This window comes from Arvicanthis niloticus, chromosome 7 (genome assembly GCF_011762505.2).
Source record: "Arvicanthis niloticus isolate mArvNil1 chromosome 7, mArvNil1.pat.X, whole genome shotgun sequence".
Lineage (NCBI taxonomy): Eukaryota > Metazoa > Chordata > Mammalia > Rodentia > Muridae > Arvicanthis > Arvicanthis niloticus.
The window spans coordinates 22,716,836-22,738,145 of record NC_047664.1 but is presented as its reverse complement, the minus strand read 5'-3'; the positions used below and the strand labels follow the sequence as shown (position 1 = coordinate 22,738,145).

The following is a 21,310-nucleotide window of genomic DNA, read 5'->3' as shown; positions in this document are numbered from 1 at the left end:
ACAAGTAAGCCCTGTGGAATTTGCCTGTCTGCATCTTTCCAACACTGGGATTATAATTGCAGGCCGTCAAATGTGGCTGTTAAGGATGGAGCATAGGTCCTCGAATGGCAAGCAAGCATCATACTGACCAATCTTCCTAACTCTGAATGTCTGTTTTTGTTTGTTTGTTTTATTTTTATTTTCTTTTATGTGTATGGGTATTTTGCCTGTATGTATAACTATGCATGTACTACTTGGGCCCTTGGAGGCCAGAAGAGGACCTTTGGAACTAGAGTTATAGAAGGTTGTAAGCAGACATATGGGTGCTGCAAATCATGCCTGGGTCCTTTGAACAACCAGTGCTCTTAAGCACTAAGCAACTCTACAGCTACCCCCCCACCCCCGCCCCAACCACCAGACTTTTTTTTTTTTTTAAAGCCAAGGTCTCACCATTTAGCCCTAGCTGTCCTGGAACTCCATCTGTAGACTTGTATGGCTTTGAACTCAATAGATCCACCTGCTTCTACCTCCAGACTGCCAAGATTAATGGTGTCTACTACCACACCCAACATGTCTCATTCTTCATGGCCTCAAAATAAACAAACAAACAATGACAAACCCCCCAAAACAAAAAACAAATAAACAAAAATACCCTCAAACCCACAAAACAAACAAATAAAAAGCCCAAACCAACCAACCAAACAAACAAACAAAAAAAGAAAGACAAGGTTTGCTTTGTTTATTCCTGTGGAAGTTGAAGAATTAATAGAGACCTCACTGTGAGCATCTCAGGTTGTCTAAGAGAAAACCAAAATGCAGGTCACGAGGCCTGGAGTCCTCACCACTCAGAATCCAGTGTGGAACCTCAATCTGTGTCCACAAAGACCATGGTTGTGAAAAGCATGAAACCACTAGTTTCTACCTGACTCAAAGGTGAAACTCTTATTTTTCAAGCCCCTGTGGAACTCTCAATACACATAGACCTGTAAGAGGTCTATTTTTGTTTTGCGTATGGGCTTTGTTTTAATTGTTGCAGATTATTACTCTTACAACCACCACAGTTCAGGGTCTTACCATGTAGTCTGGTTGGCCTAGAACTCATTATATAGGCCAGACTGGTTTCAAACTCACAGAGATTCACCTACCTTTTTGCTTCTAGAATGCTAGAATTACAGACATGACCCACCATGCTTGGCTGGCTGTTTTTCTTTTTTTCTTTTCTTTCTTTCTTTTCTTTTCTTTTTCTTTTTTTTTTTTTTTTTTTTTTTTTTTGGTTTTCTTTGAGATGGAGACTGGATCTTGCTTACTACCTCTGTCTAGCCTAGGATTCTCTGTTGTAGACCAGGCTGGACTTGAAATACTATCAATCCTCCTACCTTAGCCTCCATAGAATGGGATTATCCAGTCCAACAGTTTTATATTTCTTAAGCAAATATTTCACCCCCTACTTTGTTTTGTAGCTATTTAAAATCTAAGTGGAATGTCTCTAATGTCATATTCAGGAGGACAGAAATGTCTATTAGCCTTGAGGAGCAGAAGAGGGACAGGGATTATGTCCTTTGTTCCCTGGCAAGATCTCAGGAAATACCCAATGACTCTGTAATTGGTAGCATCCAGTGCCAAGTGAAAACATGGTGTCCCCTTCAAAAATTGTAATGGCTTTTAATACAACAAATTCAGATTCCAGGCAAATCTACAAGATGAGTCCTGGGCACGATCCTATTCGTTGTCTAGATGGTGTATGGGTCCTCTCAGAAAACCTCAGGCAGGTCCTAGGCCATGGTAGGAAAAATAATTTAAAGAGAGATGGGAAGAGATGGCTCAGCAGTTAAGATCTTCCAGAGGACTGTGGTTTAATTCCTAGCACCCACGTGGAGGCTAGCAACCAGTTCCAGGAGATCCAACAACCTCGCTCCTCCACCCACGCATGGTGCTGACATGCATGCATGCATCCCCCCTCCTGCCCCCGCACGTTCTTAAAAAAGAAAAGACAGGCCGGGGTGGAGTAATGAGGAGTTCCTGGGTTTCTCTTTGGCCAAAGCCCATCAAAGGCAGTAATCTGTGGCCCAGTAAACTATGGACTTCTAAGAGCTGGAGACAAGAAACATTATTCACTGACTAGATAATTTAGTTCACTTTGTTACCTTTAAACTTCATTTCTGCCTGCAAAGCAAAAGTTTCTTGGCTGTGTGCCTTTCTTTTTCTGTGTACACATTACTATTTTAAAAAATGCCCCCTCTAGGTGGGCATGGTGTTGCATAACAGTAATGCCATCACTTAGAAAGCTGAGGCAAGAGGATCAAGAATTTAAGAACAGCCTTGGCTACACGGCAAGTTTGAAGACACCCTGAGATACAGAGATACAGGCTAGAAAAAACACTTGCTGTCGACAAAAAAAAAAAAAAATCACAAGATTCAAGATTCTCATGAAACTGAACCTCCTCTGTTATACAGGACACTGGCAAAGTCCAAATCCCTCTCTTTGTATGGTTTCTATCGGAGTTGGGATGTGGAGGCCAGCGGAGGCCACCTGCACTGCCCCACCCCCTACCACGCAGTATTTCTCCAAACCCAAACTCTCTGGCTGCATCTAAACTCCTCCCCATCTCCGCCCTCCGCCACCTCCCCCCTTGATTTTTAATCCAAAGGTTTGGAAGGAGGGAGGGGACAAAACGGGAGCCAGATGTGTTCTTGTCTTCGGCTCCTGCCTCCTCCCTCTTGGGCTTCCTAAAACCCGGAGCCCCGGAGACGAGGATTCGGAGTCCGACAAACGCAGTGCCAACCATGCCGTTCCAAGGCTCCTCCTGGACTGGAAGCTAGCGGGAGGGAGAGTAGAAGAGGGGCACGCTCAGTAGGCGGGACAAAGTGTTTTGTGAGTGTGTTTTTTTTTTTTCTCTATCTTTTTTATTTTGGTCGCAAGTAGGAAGCTTTTTGCACTCCACCACCTCTGGCCGCTGGGAAGACGTCATCGCTTCCGCCCTACTTCCTCCTCCTGTTGGCGGCGCTGAGAATCCAATATGGAGTAAATCGGTGGAGTGGCGAGATGGGGCTCGGACGGGGCGCCCTGCACCGCCTCCCAGGCGCACCTCCCCCGGCCGCCGAGCGCTACCCGGAACCCTGATTGGCTCGGTCCCCGGGGGCGACCCCGGCCCGGCCCCAGCGCAGCCGGCTGCCCGCCCGCCGCCCCGAGCGTGCTTGTTTTTCTGCTGCTCTCCCCCTCCGGGTCCCCTTCCCAAATCTCGCCCCTGCACCCGCTCGGAGCCCCGGGGCCGCGCCCGGCCGGCCCACGGCGTACGCTGCCCGGTGCGCCCCTTCCCAGACCTCGCCCTGCGCTCGGGGCTCTCCATTTCCCCGCCTGCCTCGGCGCCCCCTTCATCTCTAGCTCCCCCCCTCCACCACCAAATCAGGAGATGTCGGAGATGTGAAGAAGGGGGGCGAGCGCACAGGAAGATGAAGGGAGCCAGGCTGCACGCCGCGGGACAGGCGTCTAGGTGAACAAGAAAATGACCGAAGAAACACACCCGGACGAGTAAGTTCGCTGCGGGTGGGACGTGGGCGCCCAGTGGGGCGGCTTGGGGGCCGCCGCCAAGGACGCAGGAGGGGACTCATCTGGGGAACTTGGCGTGGGGTGCAGCCGCTGGCTGAGCTGTCGGGGCTATGCGCGAGGCTCTTGGTTTGGTCGGGGGAGGCGGCAGAAACCGCCTGGGGTCTGCAAGTCCAGGTCGCAGCCCCGGCCAAGGGCGCGCAAATGACCTCGGGGCGGTCCTCAGGCTGCTTGCTGCGGAAGCTCAGACGCCCTCCACGCGGGGCATCCCGGGGTCGATGGGTCTGTGTGCATGGTGACTTTGTGACTCCTGGCACTGCCGCCCTCCCCACAGCCCTCACCGGAGCCCTCTGTGGCCCGGGCTCCGCCATTTCGTTTTCTTGAATCGCTCTCATTTGCATACCACATTTTCATTCATAAAAACACGGAGGAGTTGGGGGAGGACCGGTCGGGCTCGGCACAGGGTCCGTGCGCCCGGGTCCGCGCAGCGGCCAGAACGCGGGAGCAGCCTGCCGAGTCCCGGCGCGCGTGAGTGTGTGCACGCGCGTGTGGGCCGGCACACGCGCCCCACGGTGTCGGGGCAGCTCTGGGGGCGGATCCGAAGCGTGTGCAGCGAGGGCGGGAGAGCGTGCGGGGAAGCGCGCTCCTGGCATGTATGTGAGGGAAAGCGCGTGCCCGTGCGTGTGCCCGGCCCGCAGGCTCGAGGGGAACAAAGCTCTCGGTGCTTAGTCAGAGGTGCTTATGCTCGCCCCTCGGGGAGACCCGGGCTTGTCACCGTCTCTGGGACAAGTGGCAGCTGCTTCCCGCCTTAGTCGCACGTAGGTTTGGATCTCCGCTCTTGGGTTCGAGGCGTTTCCCTCTCGGGGCGCTGGGGGCGGGGCTGCCGGTCTGCCCTGGCGGGTACTTAGCCAGGGGTCCTAGCAGTTCCTGGCTCCGAGACGGCTGTTCAGTGGCTGTATTCTCTCACCACTTTTTTTTTTTTTTTTTTTTTTTTGTGAATAAGACGCTCTCCTTTATTGTCACATGATATCCCTCCTCCCCTGCACATTCATAAATCCTGAGCCTGCCTCGGCTCCTTTTCATTCAGTGCTGCCATTAGCCAAGGTAGCAGCGGCGCCTGCTTGGACTCCAGAATGAGTCCGCAGTCTCAGGGATGCTGAGGGGAGGGGCACCTGGAGCGGTGGAGCGGGAGTGGCTGGAGACTAGCTCCCAAACCCTGGGCCTTTTGCTTTTGTGTGTCCACCACTCCCCCTCCCCCGTGAGCACTGACACCCTGGAGTGCAGAGAGGGGAAGTGACTCAGGACTGGGCCACCGGGTGGCTTAAAGAGCTCTTTAGCAGGTGGCAGAATCCTGTGTACCACTGTTAAGAAATCTCCCTGTTTTTTTCTTTGTCTTCCGTGCTGGAGTTCGCACCCAGGGCCTGGCACATCCAGACACGCAAGAGCTGGGTTACTGAGCTGCTGCCCAGCCCTCGTTTGTTTTTAAATGGCCTTTTATCCTGTGGCGTTCATTGTCAGGCTGGGTGGAAGGAAGCTGATGCTCTGCAAAGGGAATTTCCTTCAGTGTGTCCCTAGGGAACTTTGACTTCAGTAGCCCTAATCTGTCAAGACACCTGTCCCTGGAGAGGTTCCCACCTGGAGAGGTTCGAGTCTCACGGCATGCTTTGGGCTGTTTTAGACAATTAAATTTTGCCTTACAGTACCTGTCATTGAAATCATAAAGTAGAGGGGGGGAAAAGTTGGGAGTTTGAATGCTGAAACATAGTGGGGAAGGAATATCTGCTAGGCCTTCCCCTTTTGGAATTTGACCAATAAACAGTTCTTCTTCTGGGTCCTTGTCTGTACTTGCACTTAGGAGTAGCCTTAGGGGGCAGTAAACAGTACCTGTGCTGTTGGGGGTTCTTGGAGAGCTTTGCCCAGTGTGTATTAGGTTCCTGGTTCCTTCCACCGGGAGTGTAGGTCTGGCTTGTGCTGTTTTCCAGTAGCAGGTGAGCCTTGTGTCTTCCCCCATTTGCTAGCCTAAACGGAAGGATTCCAGGTGAGGACACCAGTCTTGGGGCGAGAAATCAGTTTTACTACGATTAGAAGGCATGTAGAAGCTGAAGTTGGTGGCTCACACCTGCTATCCCAGCAGCTGGAAACTGAAGCCAGGAGGATTGTCATGAGTTTGAGGCCAGAGAGGGCTAAGAGTAACACCCTGACTCCAAAAGTAAAGAATTCTGTTGAGATCGTAGGTCTTAGAGATGGATTCTAGTTTCAGAGGGTTAGAGAGCCCTGGTGTCTTCACCACTGTTGAATTGACTTTCTGGGGTTACATTTTTTTTTGTTCTTGTCTAGACAGGGCTTCACCATGAATTCCCTGGATAGCTTCGGGACCAGGCTGGAATCTTAATTTACAGGGACCCTCTTGTCTCAGCTTCCCGAGTGCTGGAATTACAGGTTTGCTTCCTTACACTGGCCTCTGGAGATTCTTTATGTGATTCCTGTAGCAATGAAATATGTAGGACTCAACTGTGGGATCATCTCCATTTTGGAGAACCCAAGGAGAGTTTAAGTAGTTTGTCCAAGACCGCCCCTTTAGTCTCTGAAGTCAAGAATTCACTCAACAGCCTGGTTCAGGAAGAACCCTCTGCTCCTATCTGAAGGTGGTGGCCAGCCGTAGGGAACCCGGTCTCACGCTGCTAGGTGGGCACTTTCCGATATGGCTGTAGCCCTCCCTGCCCCCTGGTCATTTCTGTGAGTGATTTCTTGGTCCCTGCTTGTTCTAAATTGGTGATGATCTCTCATTGCCGTGGTTTTTCTTCGTTTTCCTTCAGGATGTATGAGGAATATATCAAAACACAGTGAAGTTAAGCAAACTTGGGGTTGAGAATTATATTATTTCCCCCCAAGATTATGGAAGGGGGTTCAAAGTAATGTTACTGGAGTGTTAGATTTAGGTGAAACAAGTACAGGACATTAAACCTACTACAAGCAATGCTGAGTCATAGGACATTTTGTCTTTTTAAAGGTTTAATATTTGTGTGTATGTGCAGTGTGTATGGTGTGTGTACTTATGTGTACACGTGTGTCATGTTACTCCTATGGAGGTCAGAGGACAACTCTGTGGAGTCGGTACTCTCTCTTCTTTATGTGGATGCTGGGAACCAAACTCATTGCAAGGCAAGTACTTTACCCACTGAGCCATCCACTGGCCCCAACAGGGCCCTGATTTTTTTTTTTTATTTATTTATTTTTATTTTTATTTTTTATTTTTTTGAGACAGGAGCTCAGGCTAGCTTCAGACTCCATGTGTAGCCAAGGTTGGCTTCAAACGTCTCCCTGGTCTTCCTGTCTCTACCTTCTAGGTTACAATGCCATACCCGACCAAAAAAAAAATATATATATTGTTGTTTCTGTATGGTTAATTTGAGTGTGCATTTGTGCATGTGAGCGTAGTGCTTTTGAAGTCTCAAGGAGAGCATTGGAGCCTCTAGATTTGGAGTTCTAGGCAGGTGTGAGCCACCTAATGTGAATGCTGGACACACATCCCAGGCCTGGGTGAGCAGCAAGCGCTTGTCACCATTGGGCCATCTTTCCAAACTCAGCTTTTTTTTTTTTTTTTTTTAAGTTATCTTTCAAGAATTCTTAAATTATGTAACGGAGTCCTGCTAAGTTGTTCTGGTTAGCTTTGAACTCACTCTGTAGTCCAGGCAGGTGGATTTGGACTTTAAATCCTCCTGTCTCCAGCCCCTGAGTATTGGAGATCATGTACAGGTAAGTCCCGCCAAGCCCAGCTGACTGAATTATCGTGCATTTGTTTGAGTCTATGTACCCCTGGCTCACCTGGCACTTAATGTAGATAGGCCTGCTCTTGAGCTTGCAAGGGATCCTCCAGCCTCTTCCTCCCAGGTGCTGGGAATATAGGCAAGTACTGCCACAACCCTTCTTGCATGGGCCTTTAAATGTCAGTGTTTCCTTTCTGTGTAAGCAGGAGCTCTTCCTCCTCCTCCTCTTCTTCTTCTTCTTCTTCTTCTTCTTCTTCTTCTTCTTCTTCTTCTTATTATTATTATTATTATTATTATTATTAGGAGCTCTTCTTATTCTTCTTCTTCTTCTTATTATTATTATTATTGAGACAGCTTTTGCTCTGTAGCACTGGCCGAGTCTCTGTGGCAGGGAGTCTTTACAAGTAGAAAACCCTTGATCATGAAAATATGAGTTGACCATGCAGAGTTGGAATCTTGGTCCATTCAGTAGAAAATGCTGCCTTCTTTGTGGCTATAGCAAATCTCATCCTCTTCCCTGCTGTCTTAACCAGGAAAACCTGTCAGTAAAGCAGCAGGAAAACCTACAACTACTTTGCCCCAACAGCTTGCTTACTTACTCTTTCTGCTTTTGTGTGCTTGTTTTTGTGGCTAACCATGAGGTTCTTATGTAGCTGAGGATGGCCTTGAACTTCGGACGGAGTGTTAGCTTACTGTGACTGTTTCTCCTCATCCTGGGATTCTGTTTTACTTCCCATCCATAGATGGACGCTACTCACCCTTCCAGCCTCTTTGAGCCATCCTTTTGGGAGGCTGTCCTCGACTTCCCCCCTCCACCTCCAGTCTTCTTTCCTCCTGTTCTGCCAGGCAGTTCGTACCATGTAGCTGGGCTTCTCCCAGCTACGTTCTGCATCAGACTATAGGACTTTAGGATTTAGGGCTTACTGATTAGCAATTCCACTGCTTAGTTTCCTGCTGTTGGCCCAATACCACTGAGGACATTGTATTTGCTTAGTAAATGTGTACTGAAGAAAGTAATAGATATGATTATTTCAAAATCCTGTTTGGGGGTTGGGGAGATGGCTTAGTAGGTAAAAGCATGCAAGGGCCTGAGTTGGACTCTCCAGAGAGCTGGACACAGTAGTGTGCCTTGGGAATCTCCCGTGCTTGTGCTGACAGGCAGCAGGTCTACGCAGGATCTCCAGAAGTTTGTGGGTCAGGTAGCCTGGCTTACAGAGCAGCAAATGAAAAGACCCCCAGGGACTGAAGAGGTGGCTCAGCAGTTAAGAGCATTTGCTGTTCTCACTTCCCACATGGCAGAACACAACTAACTGGTACCAGGGAATCTGATATGCTTTTATGGCCTCTGTGAGCACCAGGTACTCATGTGGTACATAGTCATCCATCCATCCATCCATCCATCCAGGTGATATAAATAAAATAAAAACTAAAGAGAGATCAACAACATCCTGTTAGCAATGATCAATACTTGAGGTTGTCTCTGTGGTCATGTAGGACACACACACACACACACACACACACACACACACACACACACGGCACGCAGTAAGACAAGATGTTTTGTTCTTGGGGAGAATGTAATAATTATAGTTGTGGTACTTGTTCAGCCTAGACTGTAGTTAGCCACCCTCTGAGCTAACTTGCCTGCTCTGAGGGTGCATCCAGGGCTCTGTTTTGTAGAGTTGAATATAGAACTGTCAGAGAGTGGTAATCTGTCATGAGTGACTCAGCACCATTCTGATTGTAGTTGTTGAGGTTAGAATTGGGAAGAAGTTTACTGTTTGATTGGTTGTTTTTTAGAGATGGGGGTTAGGGAGTCTCACTGTGTTGCCCGAGGCTGGCCTTGAACTCTTGAACTCCAGAATTCATTCTTCCTGCCTCTATATCCCAGAGCTTGAACTGTGGCATTGTGTCACTGGATCAGCACATTTTCCAACTTAGAAGTACATCTCTGGCATAGTAAGACGGGTCTGTATTTCTACCCCTGCAAGGAGTCTGCAGAAATCACAATATTAATAATTTGCAGTAGCTGCAGGGTTCCGATGGAGTCTTCTCACTTGATGCTGGAGACAGCTGTGCTGATGAACCCCAGTATTGGCAGAGGTCCGACATTACTGGCTGAACACAAACACACACAAACAGCAGATCCTCAGAGCTAATGGAGGCAGAACAGGAAGTTTTGATATGTGTGGTTGTTTGTTTTGGCTCATTGTCTCTGAAGGAAATTAGACCTTAAAGGTAAGACCTTGGCAATGTGGGGGCTCTTTCTAGAGCTTCTGATCACATTTTTCATGGATGCACACACAGTGCCTGGCGTGGCAGAGTGTATGTGTTTTTGCTTTATTCCTTTACAGTCTCATGCCCACACATATAATGTGCTCTGTTCATTAGACACCCCCCACCCATCATCCTCCAATCCTTTCGTTTTCCAGCCTTTCTTCCTCCGTATCCTCCTAACCCTCTCCGACTTGCTGTTCTGTTCCTGCGGACTAATGCAGTAATATTAACTGTGGCACTTGGCTAGTTTAGGATATTTCTAAACTGTCTCTGAGCAACCCATTGTGCTTTGGGTGTGTGTCTGGCCTTCTGCATTTCATTGTGGTTTGCATGTGTGTGGGTAGGACAAGGAGTAATTTTTTTTTTTTTTTGCATGTTTACCCCAGTAGGTGTGTACTTAAATGGCCTGACAGGTATACCAGGTCATGGAAAGAAAACAGGCTAGGATTAATAAAAGACTTGATACTGACTGGCATGAGAGCCCACCCACCTAAAAGGTAACTGTTTTATGACCACTCTGTTCTTTTGTTTGTTTGTTTGTTTGTTTGTTTATCTGTCTTTTGAGACAGGGTTTCTCTGTTTTAGCTCTGGCTGGCCTGGAACTCACTCTGTAGACCAGACTGGCTCCCAAACTCACAGAGATCTGTATGCCTCTGCTTCCTGAGTACTTCAGTTTCCTTTCTTAGGTGATCTTTATTAACAACACATTCACATAGCCTTTTGTACACATGACTATCAAAGTGTGCTTACGTGTGCTAACTCTGAAGACACAGCTTTCTTTATGCAGGCTTAGTGGATGGAGGCAAAGAAATCAACCTGACTTTATCTTAGCTTTTAGTACTTTTGTTTTTGTTTTATATTTTAGACAAAGTCTCACTAAGTAGTCCGGGCTAGCCTGGAACATTGTGTAGACCAGGCTGGCCTTGAATTCACAGAGATCTACCTGCCTCTGGCTCCTGAGTGCTGGGGTTAAAGACGTGCACTGACACACTTGGCTGTATTGAGTACTTTTGACTGAAGATATTAGAACAGATACAGGCAGCTTCTGAAGTGTATGGCTGTGGCTCATTCCCTCTGCCTTTGAAATAGTAATTCTTTTCAGATCTGGTTGTATTGTTCATAGTTATATTCCCAGTAGATCCATTCATAAATGCATAGAAATGTGCCAGGCTAAATGTCAGTTGTCTTTCCTAATTCATCTGATAATAAGATTTCGTTCCTTTCTGTCTTCATGGTTTATTCTGTTATTTCTTTCTGCTGTTGAGTAGCTCTGGCTCTCTCTCTCCTCTAGCCCTGATGGCTCAGATAATCCTGGCTGGGCTTACATTTGTGTTCCATAGGGACTTCGGGTACACAGGGAAACTTCGCCCATGATGTCTGAAGAATTTATTGACTCTTAATCCATGGCCTGACAGTGTATCAGTGGGCTTTCTATAAACATGCTGATGGAAGTTAATGTTTTCTTCATTAAAAAATCATTTCACTTACATAAACATTTAATGATAATTCACTTTGTTCTTGCATACAAAAAAGTGTTTTCGTTTTTCTTTCTCTTTTTGGCACAGGTTCTCAGGTAACTCAGTTTGGCCTAGAATTCATTATATAGCCTAGGATGACAGTGAATTACTACACACCCAGTTCTGGCACTTAAACCCAGGGTCTTGTGCTTGCTAGGCAAGCACTCTGCCACTCAAGCTAGATCCTCAACCCCATTTTTGTTAGTTTCTTTTGTTTTGTTTTTTTGAGACAAAGTCTCACTATATAACCCTGGCTGGCCTAGAACTTAGTATGTAGACTAGGCTGACCTTGAACTCACAGAGATACAACTGCCTCTGCCACTCAAGTGGTGGGACTAAAGGTGTGGGGTCATTTGACCCCCTTCTGGCCCCTATTTGTTTTTTAAGACAGGTTCTTAACTTTATATAGCCCAGGCTAGCCTAGAACTCACTGTAACCCAGGCAAACCTCAAAGCTGTATCCTCCCGTCTCTGTTTCCCATGTGCCAGAATTACAGACATAAGCCACCGCCTCTAGCTTGAGACCACCGAAGCCAAGAGGATCACGTACAGAAGCTCATTGTGTCTAGACCCGGCTCTTACTAAGTAGGAAGTGTGGAAGCCCCAGTAAACTTTCCGTAGACATCTCTTGGGAGTTTGCTGGACCCCCTTCACATCTGGCTCCTGTGTGCCAAGATGTCTTGTCTTCAGAATTCTGCGTCAAGTATCCATGGCCTGTTCACACTTTAAAAGTGGGGTACCTTGCTCAGCGTTCCTTGGAGCTTCTGAAAGGAGAGCTAGGTCGTAAAGGTCCTGTTTTGCTGTTTCCTTTGCTTCTCTGATGTCCTGGTAGAGTCCTCTAGAATAAAACTTTCTTTTTCTTTATTTCTGCAGTGGCAGTAATGACCGGCTGTCATTCTTTGCTTTGTTTTGAAACTTACCCAACTGGCCTGGTTGTGAAGCCCCTCAGGCTTGTACTGACATCTTCCTCCATCAGCCTCCTCCGAGCTGGGTCAGAGGGATGAGCCAGGCAGCTTGTGGAAATTGTGATTTTCATAACTTAGCTATTCTCTGACAGTCAGATTTCTTCCTCCCAGTTGCCATCCTTGGCAGTCCCTGGCCTTCTCATGTTCTAAAATTCTTCTAAAATTCTTACTGACAGCTTCCAGGTTGGTTCTAAAGTGCTGGTGAGGCCCGGGGCTCCCCGATGATGTTGGTTTAGGATGTGTTTTGTCTACTTGCATGCCCTGTTGCTATTTCATTTTATATTTCCTACCAAGGAAACAAGTGTGCTGCTGGGCCAGTTTAATTTAGTAGATATTTCAACAATTTGGTTCATATTGCAGACCTTCTGAAGCTATACGGGCAAACAGTTTTAATATAATTACTTATTGCTTCAAGACTGAGTCAGGTCTTTTTCCCCGGGCCATGTGCACCAGGTTTCAGGATAAGGATCTTCTGTTATGTACCGGTTTGTGGGCCTTGTTGTCTTTTCTTATTTGATTTTTGTGTTTTTTTTTTTTTTTTTGTTTTGTTTTGTTTTGTTTTTTGTTCCAGGGAACATTAGGAGCACTAGAGAACAGGTGTTGATATTGTGGGTGGTACATTTAGATTCTGATGCATGTGCTTAGGGCCCTAATTGCAAAACCACGTATGAATTATTGTATAGCTAGAAACAAGCAGCACAGGTTGCAGCCGGAGAACAGAGTGACCGGCTTAGCTACTGCCTGTCACTGCACACAGAGCGCCTAACACCTACCTCTAATCCACCCACTTGTCAGAGCGTGACTCAGGCGGTCCCTGCCCTTGGGGAACTTACGTTCTAGGATGTTAAGACACTTTCTCGTGCCTTACGGGTATGAGGACAGTTTTGTCTTCTCGGCTCACTGATTGCTACACTTGCCCCTATTCTCTCGCCTGCTAACGAGCTTCCCGGATCCCATAGCCAAAACTTCAAGCCGAGTGTTGTTAGGATCTGTATGATGTTGTCAGGCGTCCGTGGCAAGCAAGGCCCTTGAGTGGTTTGTAAGGCATGTGGGGGTTGTGTTGTACATGTGCATGGCTGCCTGTGGGGAGCATAGCTGACCTTCCAGCATCCTTGCGCTGTAGGTGAGGAATAGATTTTGTAAAGTTAACATCTTGCCCAAGGACCGAGGATATAGGTCACTAGTAGAATATTTGCCTAGCGTGCACAAAGGCACTCTGGTTTTCATCTCTAGCACCACACACGCACGCGCGCACACACACACACACACACACACAATATGCTAATAATCAGTTAAAAGTTTTTGTTTTTGATCACAGCAGGATTTATGGTTTTGTTTTGTTTCTGTTTTAAATAAGGTCTCATTCTGTGGCCTAGGCTAGCCTTACTATCATGGCACTTATTCTGCCTTGGTACCCTTGGTGCTAGCATTATGGGTATGATTCAGCAGCAGGACTTAGTTGGATTACCATTATTACTATTGTATTATTGTTATTTTTGTTATTGTTGTTGTTTGAGACCGGATTTCTCTGTGTAGCCCTGGTTGTTCTAGAACTCACTTTATAGACCCGGCTGGCCTCGAACTCAGATCCACCTGCCTCTGCTTTCTGAGTACTGAACTGCAACGCTACCACCCAGCTTGGTTTTTTAGTTATAAAAATTTTGTTTTATGAATGTATGTTGTCTGTGTGTATACATGTGCACCACATGAGTCCCTGGTGCTGGAGGAAGGCAGAGGGGAGCATCAGCTCTGGAACTGGGGTTACAGATGGCTGGGAGCTGCCATCTGGGTGCTGAGAACTGAACTCAGGTCCTCTGCAAGAGCACCAAGTGCTCTTAACTGCTGAGCCATGTCACCAGACCCAGGATTTGTTTCTTTAACCAGGTTCTTGACTTTAGATTTTATCTCTATAGAAGACTGTTGTATCTCTCAACTTCACAGGACCATACATTCTTGTATGAAGCACTGTAAATATATTGACTTGCTACTATTAAGAATTTGAACTCGGAATCTTTTTTGAGCCAGGGTTTCTCTGTGTAGCCCTGGCGGTCCTAGATAGAACTGAATCTGTAGACCTGGCTGGCCGATCCTCTGATCTCATAGGTCTGCCTGTGCCTCCCTTCTGAGTGTTGGGGATTAAAGGTGTGCACACCACTGCCCAGGTGAACTCAGAATCTTGTAAGAATTTTAATGCTAGGTGGCATCTCTTTGCCAGTCCTTCATTGTGGATTTAGCCTAGGACCTGGTGTAGGCTGGACATGCTCTGTGAGTGAGCTAGCCTCAGCCATTAAGGTGGCTTTCTCTGCCTGCAATATGAACAGTCTAAGTTCTTACTCGGAGAAAGAACAAGCTGTCTGTCTCATCCCAGGTGGACAGTGTGTACGAAGAAAGTAGCCAGAAGGACAGGCACACTTTATGTGGAGCAGCTGATGAGAGGACTCTGTGTTGGGCTGCTATAGGTATGGGATCCTGACTGGGTGGGGCCTGAGATGGTGCATGTTTTTAGAAGGAATTAAGATTTTTTTTTTTTTATGTTTATGGGTCTAGACCTAAGATGTGATGAAACATACCTGGTATTAGTAGTAATTCATTAGTTGAGGCTCAGTGGACAAGGTGAGGATAGTAACTGGGAGGTGGTACCAAACACTCTTCTCGTCCCCGGCAGAATTTCCTGTGTGGCTGTCGATGGGAATGAGTTGAGGAAGACATGTTTTCTTCTGGCAGTTGAAAATAAAAGATCAAGCCAGGCATGGTGGTATAGTATTTGCCCTTAATTACAGCACTTGAGATGCAGAGGCAGGAGGATCCCTCAGTTCAAGGCCAGTCTGTTCTACAAAGTGAGTTCCAGGACAGCCAAGGCGACACAGAGAGACCCTGTCTCAAAAAACTAACACTCCTCCTACAAAAAACAAACAAACAAACAAAAAAACCCTCCAAACCCCAGAAAACCAAAGTTGTTTGTGCATTCCAGGAGCCCCGAGAAATCTGTCACTTAGATATGTGAAGGCCCCCAACTGTGTAATATCTCAACAGGCTGCTGGCACTCTGCAGCTTCTAGAGAAGTCAGTCATGTACGGAAAGCCTGCTGGCCCTGGGCAGCATGCAAGCTCGGCCCTAGAAGAAATCACAGGAAATAATTAAACAGAGAAGGTCAGAGAAAGAGGAAGTTCTTGTGTTGTTTCTGATGCGGATAGCATTGTTGTTAACAGGGATCAAGATGATGATGTTTAAATCTCCTGGCATGTGACTGCCTGGGGCTTTGATTGTATTTAAAGGGTGGTTCTTTTAGTTTATTCTTTTTAGACAGCAATCTTGTAAGGAAATGAATTGCTTTTAGGTCTTATCAGGAATCCCTGTGTGCCTAAGCAGAAATCTTAAGTAAGAGTTGCTTATAGCCAAGCATTTAAATGGGGTGACTGTCAAGACTATTAGAAGTTAATTTTAGGTATCTGCAGCTCTCCCTAATTCTCCTGATTAAACACTTTAACATAATGGTTTCCTTAATTGGAATAATGATGGAATATTAGCGTGCATATTAAACCATGTACCTAAGTCTGAGTAGGGTTAAAATGCAAATGGTCTGTCACTTGTCAGTTCTTACTCTTTTGAGATAATTCCTGGTGAGGAGTGAGAAGAGCCTGGACTATGAATTGGAAGAGGGAGGCCTGTACTTGGGCCTGGCTGCTGGAGATCTAAGAATAGACCACAAGGCTAAAATAAGTGAGAGATTCTTTGTTTCCCCCCAAAAGAAGCACTAAAAATACACAAGCCTGCAGTTCTCCTGGGAGGGGAGGTGGGACCCTGTGCTTTATCAGTCTGTCATGTTTTTCTTTCTGAGGATCCTGAGTAGGACCTAAGGTCCATTCCCAGGAAGTCTCTTTTTAAGATTATTTTTAAAGATTTGTATTTTTTTAACTGTATGTGTGTACGCGCGTGTGCGCGTGCCTGTGAGTGCGGGTTCATGGGTAGGCCAGAAGAGGAGGGTGTCATGAGCTGGAGTTGTGAACAGCCTGACTTGGGTGCTGGATAATGATCTCGGGTCCTCTGTAAGAGTAGCTCTTCCTGTTAACGGCTGGGTCTCTCCAACATCTGCGGGGGCATGTATGCCCCACAGTGTGGGTGTAGAGATCAGAGGACAGCTTTTGGGAGTTGACCTCTTGTTTGACCATGCAGGTCCCATCAATCAAACTCAGGCCCTGAGAATTTACCCAGGGAGCCTTCTGACCATCCCTAATCTGCAAGTCTTGAATTGACTAACTGCCCACCGGCTGGTCACAAGTAGTTGGGATCCTTAAGTGTTGCTTGTGAACTGAATCTGCAGTATCACCCACATAGTGTGTATCCTTTTCAGTGCACACAGTAGTGCTCTTACCATAATAAAATAGAGCCTCATTAGATATTGTTGAAATGATAGTGGATATTTGTTTTCTATTTTTTGTCAACTCAGGAGTCATTAGGAGATACAAGTGTAGTCGTCCTTCAAGTGTGTGAGGGGAAGGGGGACGGTCCTTGAGTTTCTTTCTCACAGTCCATGTTGTTAGAAAGTTAGCAGCCAGCTGTTAGACTTGAGATGGGCAAGGGAAGCTCCTCAGGAAAGGAAAGGTCGAGCTCAGATGGTCTGGATGTTGACCTTGAGTCAGTACTTGGTTTTCTGCTTAAAGCAGGAGGGGGTGAATCTTGCCTCTTTCAGCTCTGTCCATCTCCCCACCTCTTCAGCCATTGAACAAAATGGCCTTTCTCTGCAGTGCTTTCCTCTTTGTAATGGAGGAGAGACTCTAAAAACTTAAACAGGTTCCAGATAGCAAGAAAGAGAGGTTGCCATGTGTGGAGTGAGTTCCGGGATTCAGGACACGTCAATTCTCACTCCTTTGCCACTAACCTGCTGTGTGGCCATGGTCATGCTAGTGCATGTCTTTGGATAGTAACACTATAAGACTTTTCTAGAGGCAGATGTTATAAAGAAACCTCATTGCTTTAGGGAAAAAAAAGCTGGAGAGGTTGCTTAATGGTTAGTGCTCACTGTTTTTGCAGAGAAACCCAGGTTCGATTCCCAGCACCCACATGATGGCAGATGTACCTAAACTCTAGTTCCTGGGACTCTTATCCCCTCTTCTGGCCTCCTTGGGCTCACACAAGCATATAGTACACATAACCACATGCACGGACATATACACAAAGAAATATGTCTTTAAAAAGTACAGACAGTGTGGTTGGGAGTATAGTTCAGTGTAGAGCACTGAGCTAGCATGCACGAGCCGCCCTGGGTTTGATCCCTTGTTTATAATCAGTCAACAAAACCATGTAGAGCCAAGCCTGTAAGTGCAGAAGGCAGAGGCAGGAGGATCATGAGTTTGAGGCTATCCTGATCTACATAACAAGTTCTAGAACACCCAGAGCTACATAATAGATCCTGTCTCAAAACAAAAACCAAAACAAATAATAAACAAAAAGCAAGCACCCATACCCACACAGATACTCTGATTCCCGCACTGGAGAGGCAGAGGCAAGTGGGTGTCCATTAGTCTGAGGTCATCCTAGTTTACATATAGTGAGTTCTAGAGTGGCCAAAGCTACATAATGATAACCTGTTTCAAAAGTTGAAAAATAAAATTAAAAACACAACCAACTTTGATTTTCTATTGTTTTCTCTTAAATAGAAAGAAACTTATTCATTCATTCGTTTGTTTGTTTGCTTATTTGTTTGTTTGTTTGGGTGATTATACTAGCCAAAGTAGAGTCTTGAGTTTTTGCAGACTGGCAGAAGGGTGGTAGTTTATTTGCAGGGAGAGACAGACCAGACAAGCTGGGAAGGAGCCAGCTCTTGTCCAGTGGCTTCCTCTACAAGCAGGACACCCCATCTGGAAGTTCATGCCTGGTGAGGCTGGAGAAAACCAGTTGGGTCCAGATAACTTTGGAGATTGCGGAGTGCAAGGCCAGGAAGACCTCCAAGCAAGCAGATGAAGAAGCTGTAAGTTGGTCATAGAAAATTAGTTAGAAGGTGTGGGCTAGGTTGGCAAGAGGGACACTTGTCACTGTGTCTGACGTGTCAGATAGGACTTTTCTGTTTGCCTTTAGCACTGGGGGTGTTGATGGAGAAGTCTGCCTTCATGAGAGGTCATTGGTCTGAAGGTGTGACGTTCAGAACGGTAAAGCAGCTTGCTTTGACTCTGAAGGTCAGGCGTCCTCCTTAGAACCCCTGGGAGGGTTTCTAGTGTGTTAGCTTCATATTGCTGCCTCTCCTCTCAGCCTTTCTCAACAGGGTGAAGCATCTGCTACTTACCACGGCATTGTAGAGCTGGAGATGTTACGAAATGACAAGCTTAGGTTCCTTCTTCAACACGTACGTTGTAGTCCGGCAAGGCAATTTAAGGTCATACACCCACAGTGTGGTTTGAGCTATGTCCGAGAGATAGCATCTGCTCTTGGTCCCATCCCGTTTTGGGTTTTATATTAAACATTTGCGACCTTCGTTAGCTCTGAGTTGTCAGAGCCTCAGGAGACAGGGAGAAGATGGAGACGACATCCGTTCAGATCCATGTGGCCCGTGTAGATACTGAAGCATCCACAGGAACAGACTGCTACCCTTGGTCACATGCTGTGCAAGGGTGAGATAGAGGAGCTTCCAAATGCTCTTCCTGTGTGTGTTGCCTGTGGCTTGGCAGGGGGTACAGGAAGTTTGGGAGTGGAGGCAAGGGGGCCTCCAGATGGCCATCCTGCAAGAGAGATGAGCCCTCAAACGGTTGAAATAAAGTTCCCAGGATTTTGCCTCTGGGCTACAGAAGGAGCGTTTCTGTGGCTACCTATGGTTTTCTCTTGCTAGCCACCCCACATCGTCTATGCCATGTGTGCTTTTGATGTTTCCTGCCAAGGCTGTGTGGTCATAGACAGTAGGAGGGAGTATTTGATATGCTGGTCTCCAGGGTGAAGGGCAGTGGATGCCAGGCTGGGACGGGTGGTGGTTTTAGGCACATTGCTGTGACAATTCATGACACTGTTCCAGCAAAGAGGAAGAAGGACGTGTTGGCTCTGTTGTCGTGGAAGAACATTTTTCCCTTACTGTTTTTTAACAGGCTTTTCATTGTGTATCCCAGGCTGACCTAAAAGTCAATGGCATTTCTCCTGCTTAAGCTTCCTGGGTGCTAGGATTACAGACCGTGCCATCGTGCCTTGCCAGCCAGCCAGCCAGCCAGCCAGCCAGCCTGGTTCCTTCCCCCATTCCCCCCTCCCCCCATCTCCACGTGACTCTCCTGTCTCCATCTCCTGTCTTGTAGGAGTGCTGGGTTTACACATGTGAGCATTGCACCCAGCTATGTGCCTGGCTTCCAGGGAGAGAACTCAGGCTGTCAGCTTCTGTGGCAAGTGTTTTGGCATATGGAAAGAGACATTTAAATAGGACCGTGTCAACCAACAGCTCAGAACTCCAGAAACCCTTCATTTCCCAGAAATGGAGCAATCATGGTTGGCTTACACCTCTAGTGCCAGTGGTTGGAAAGAGACATCCTTCTCTGAAGGAGAGTCAGGAGTTCAAGGCCAGGCTCAGCTACAGAACAGGCTTGAGGCCAGCTGCTCTGGATGAGACTGTGCTTGAGAGAGGGTGGAAGAGCAGTCGTGAGCTCACGTGTGCTATCCTGAGGCTAGGCTCCTATTCTTAATCCCTGTTCACAGGTTTCTAGCCATCAGTTCACTGTTGCCTTGTTACTGGGGCCTGGAAGTTTGCCAAGTTTCTGTCCTACAGTGTCCTGACAGGGTCATCTTGATGAGTGCTTGGGCCTCTGAGGATGCAGTCCTGACAGCTTTACAGAAGTGGCCTTCTGCTTTTGTTTCTCTCTTCTTTTTCCCTCCCCCCTTTTCTCTCATCCCTTCTTCCTCTCTGGCTACAACCTTCCCCACCCCCACTCCCAAACAGGGTTTCACTGTGTAGCCCTGGTGGTTCTGGAACTCACTCCCACCAGGCTAGCTGTGAACTCAAGAGATCCTCCTGCTTCTGCCTCTGAGTGCTGGGATTTAAAGTGTGCACACCACCACCTGGCATTCTCTCCTGTTTTTTGAGACAAGAGTTTCTATGTGTAGCCCAGGCTAACCTTTGTGCTGTGTGGTCCAGGATAAGCTTTAAACTCAGTCCTTTTACCTTTGCTTTTCAGTGTTGCGATTACAGTGGTGTGTGTGTGCATGCACTCATAGAGCCCAGGCTAGCCTCAGACTTGCTGCATAGCCAGGGCTATCCTTGAACTCCTGATCTCTCTGGCTCCATCTCACCAATATGCACACCATGCCCAGCTTTATGTGGTGCTGAATGGAGCCCCAGGCTTTATGCTTGCTGAGGAACACTGCCACCTAAGCTGTGTCCCCAGCCCTGATCTGCATTTTTGGTGTGATCCCCAGGTGGTTCCTCTGCCTACAGGCCAGTTTGAGATCTCTCCCCCTAAACTGAAACTATATCCGCATGTCCACTTTCTTAAATATCTAACCACCGAGACAGCACTCAGCAGTCTTAAAGGCCACCTTCGTGCTGTGCTCCAGCCACCCAGTGCTCTTAACAGTTCTTGAGTGCGTGTTTACACAGAGTGCATTTTATGAAGTCCATAAAGACATATTTACCCACCAAGTCACCAGCCGCTCCAAAGGTCAGCTTCACCAGGTTCATACGAAAGGTACTTAACTCCAAGCCAATTAACACTAAGATGGATGCCAATTAAGGCAAGGAAGTGAGCTGTTCAGCCAGCATTCCACCCCTCACTTATGTCCTCTGCTGCAGCGTGACTTTCTAGGCTGCTTCCTGACAGTGCCTTCTCATAACCCGCGCACATGTGGCCCATTAATGCGCATGCGCAGAGGTACCGCTCGCCATGTCACGTGGGAGCACTGCTTAAGAGAGCGTGGGGGACGCAACCGTAAAGCCGTGGTGGGCACTTTCCCTAACCTGACCTCCACTGTGTGCAGCGAGAGCATCATTAGCACTGGGGAAGAAGGGGAGAGCCAGGCTGCCTTGCAGCTGCTTTTGAAGCTTCTCTGAATCCTCAAAGGATTACTGTAGGATTCAGTGAAAGAATGTGCTTGGTACATGGAAAATGAACAATTAAAGAGAAAAGGCAGCAGGTGACGGCAATAACAGGAAAGCCGAAAATGTAAGAACTAACCCATGAGATTAACAGGTGGATTGTTTTCAGCCCCGCAGTGCAGTCACATGAGGCAAAACAATCTTAAGTCTGGCTAGGGACTCTCTGCCACCCAGGTGGTAGCTGTACATCTTACACTGAGACCC

At 47.2% G+C, this 21,310-nt stretch overlaps 1 protein-coding gene across 1 annotated transcript in view; it reads left to right on the top strand.

Moving 5' to 3' along the window:
- Nucleotides 1–2,658: 2,658 nt before the first annotated feature.
- The window catches only part of Spred2 (sprouty related EVH1 domain containing 2), a 105,483-nt gene continuing 86,831 nt past the window's right edge, over nt 2,659–21,310 (top strand). Inside the window, exon 1 of the mRNA XM_034509138.2 lies at nt 2,659–3,508. Within this exon, the coding sequence (XP_034365029.1) occupies nt 3,483–3,508 (26 nt within the window). The 5' untranslated portion in view covers nt 2,659–3,482. The remainder of the gene's footprint in view (nt 3,509–21,310) is intronic.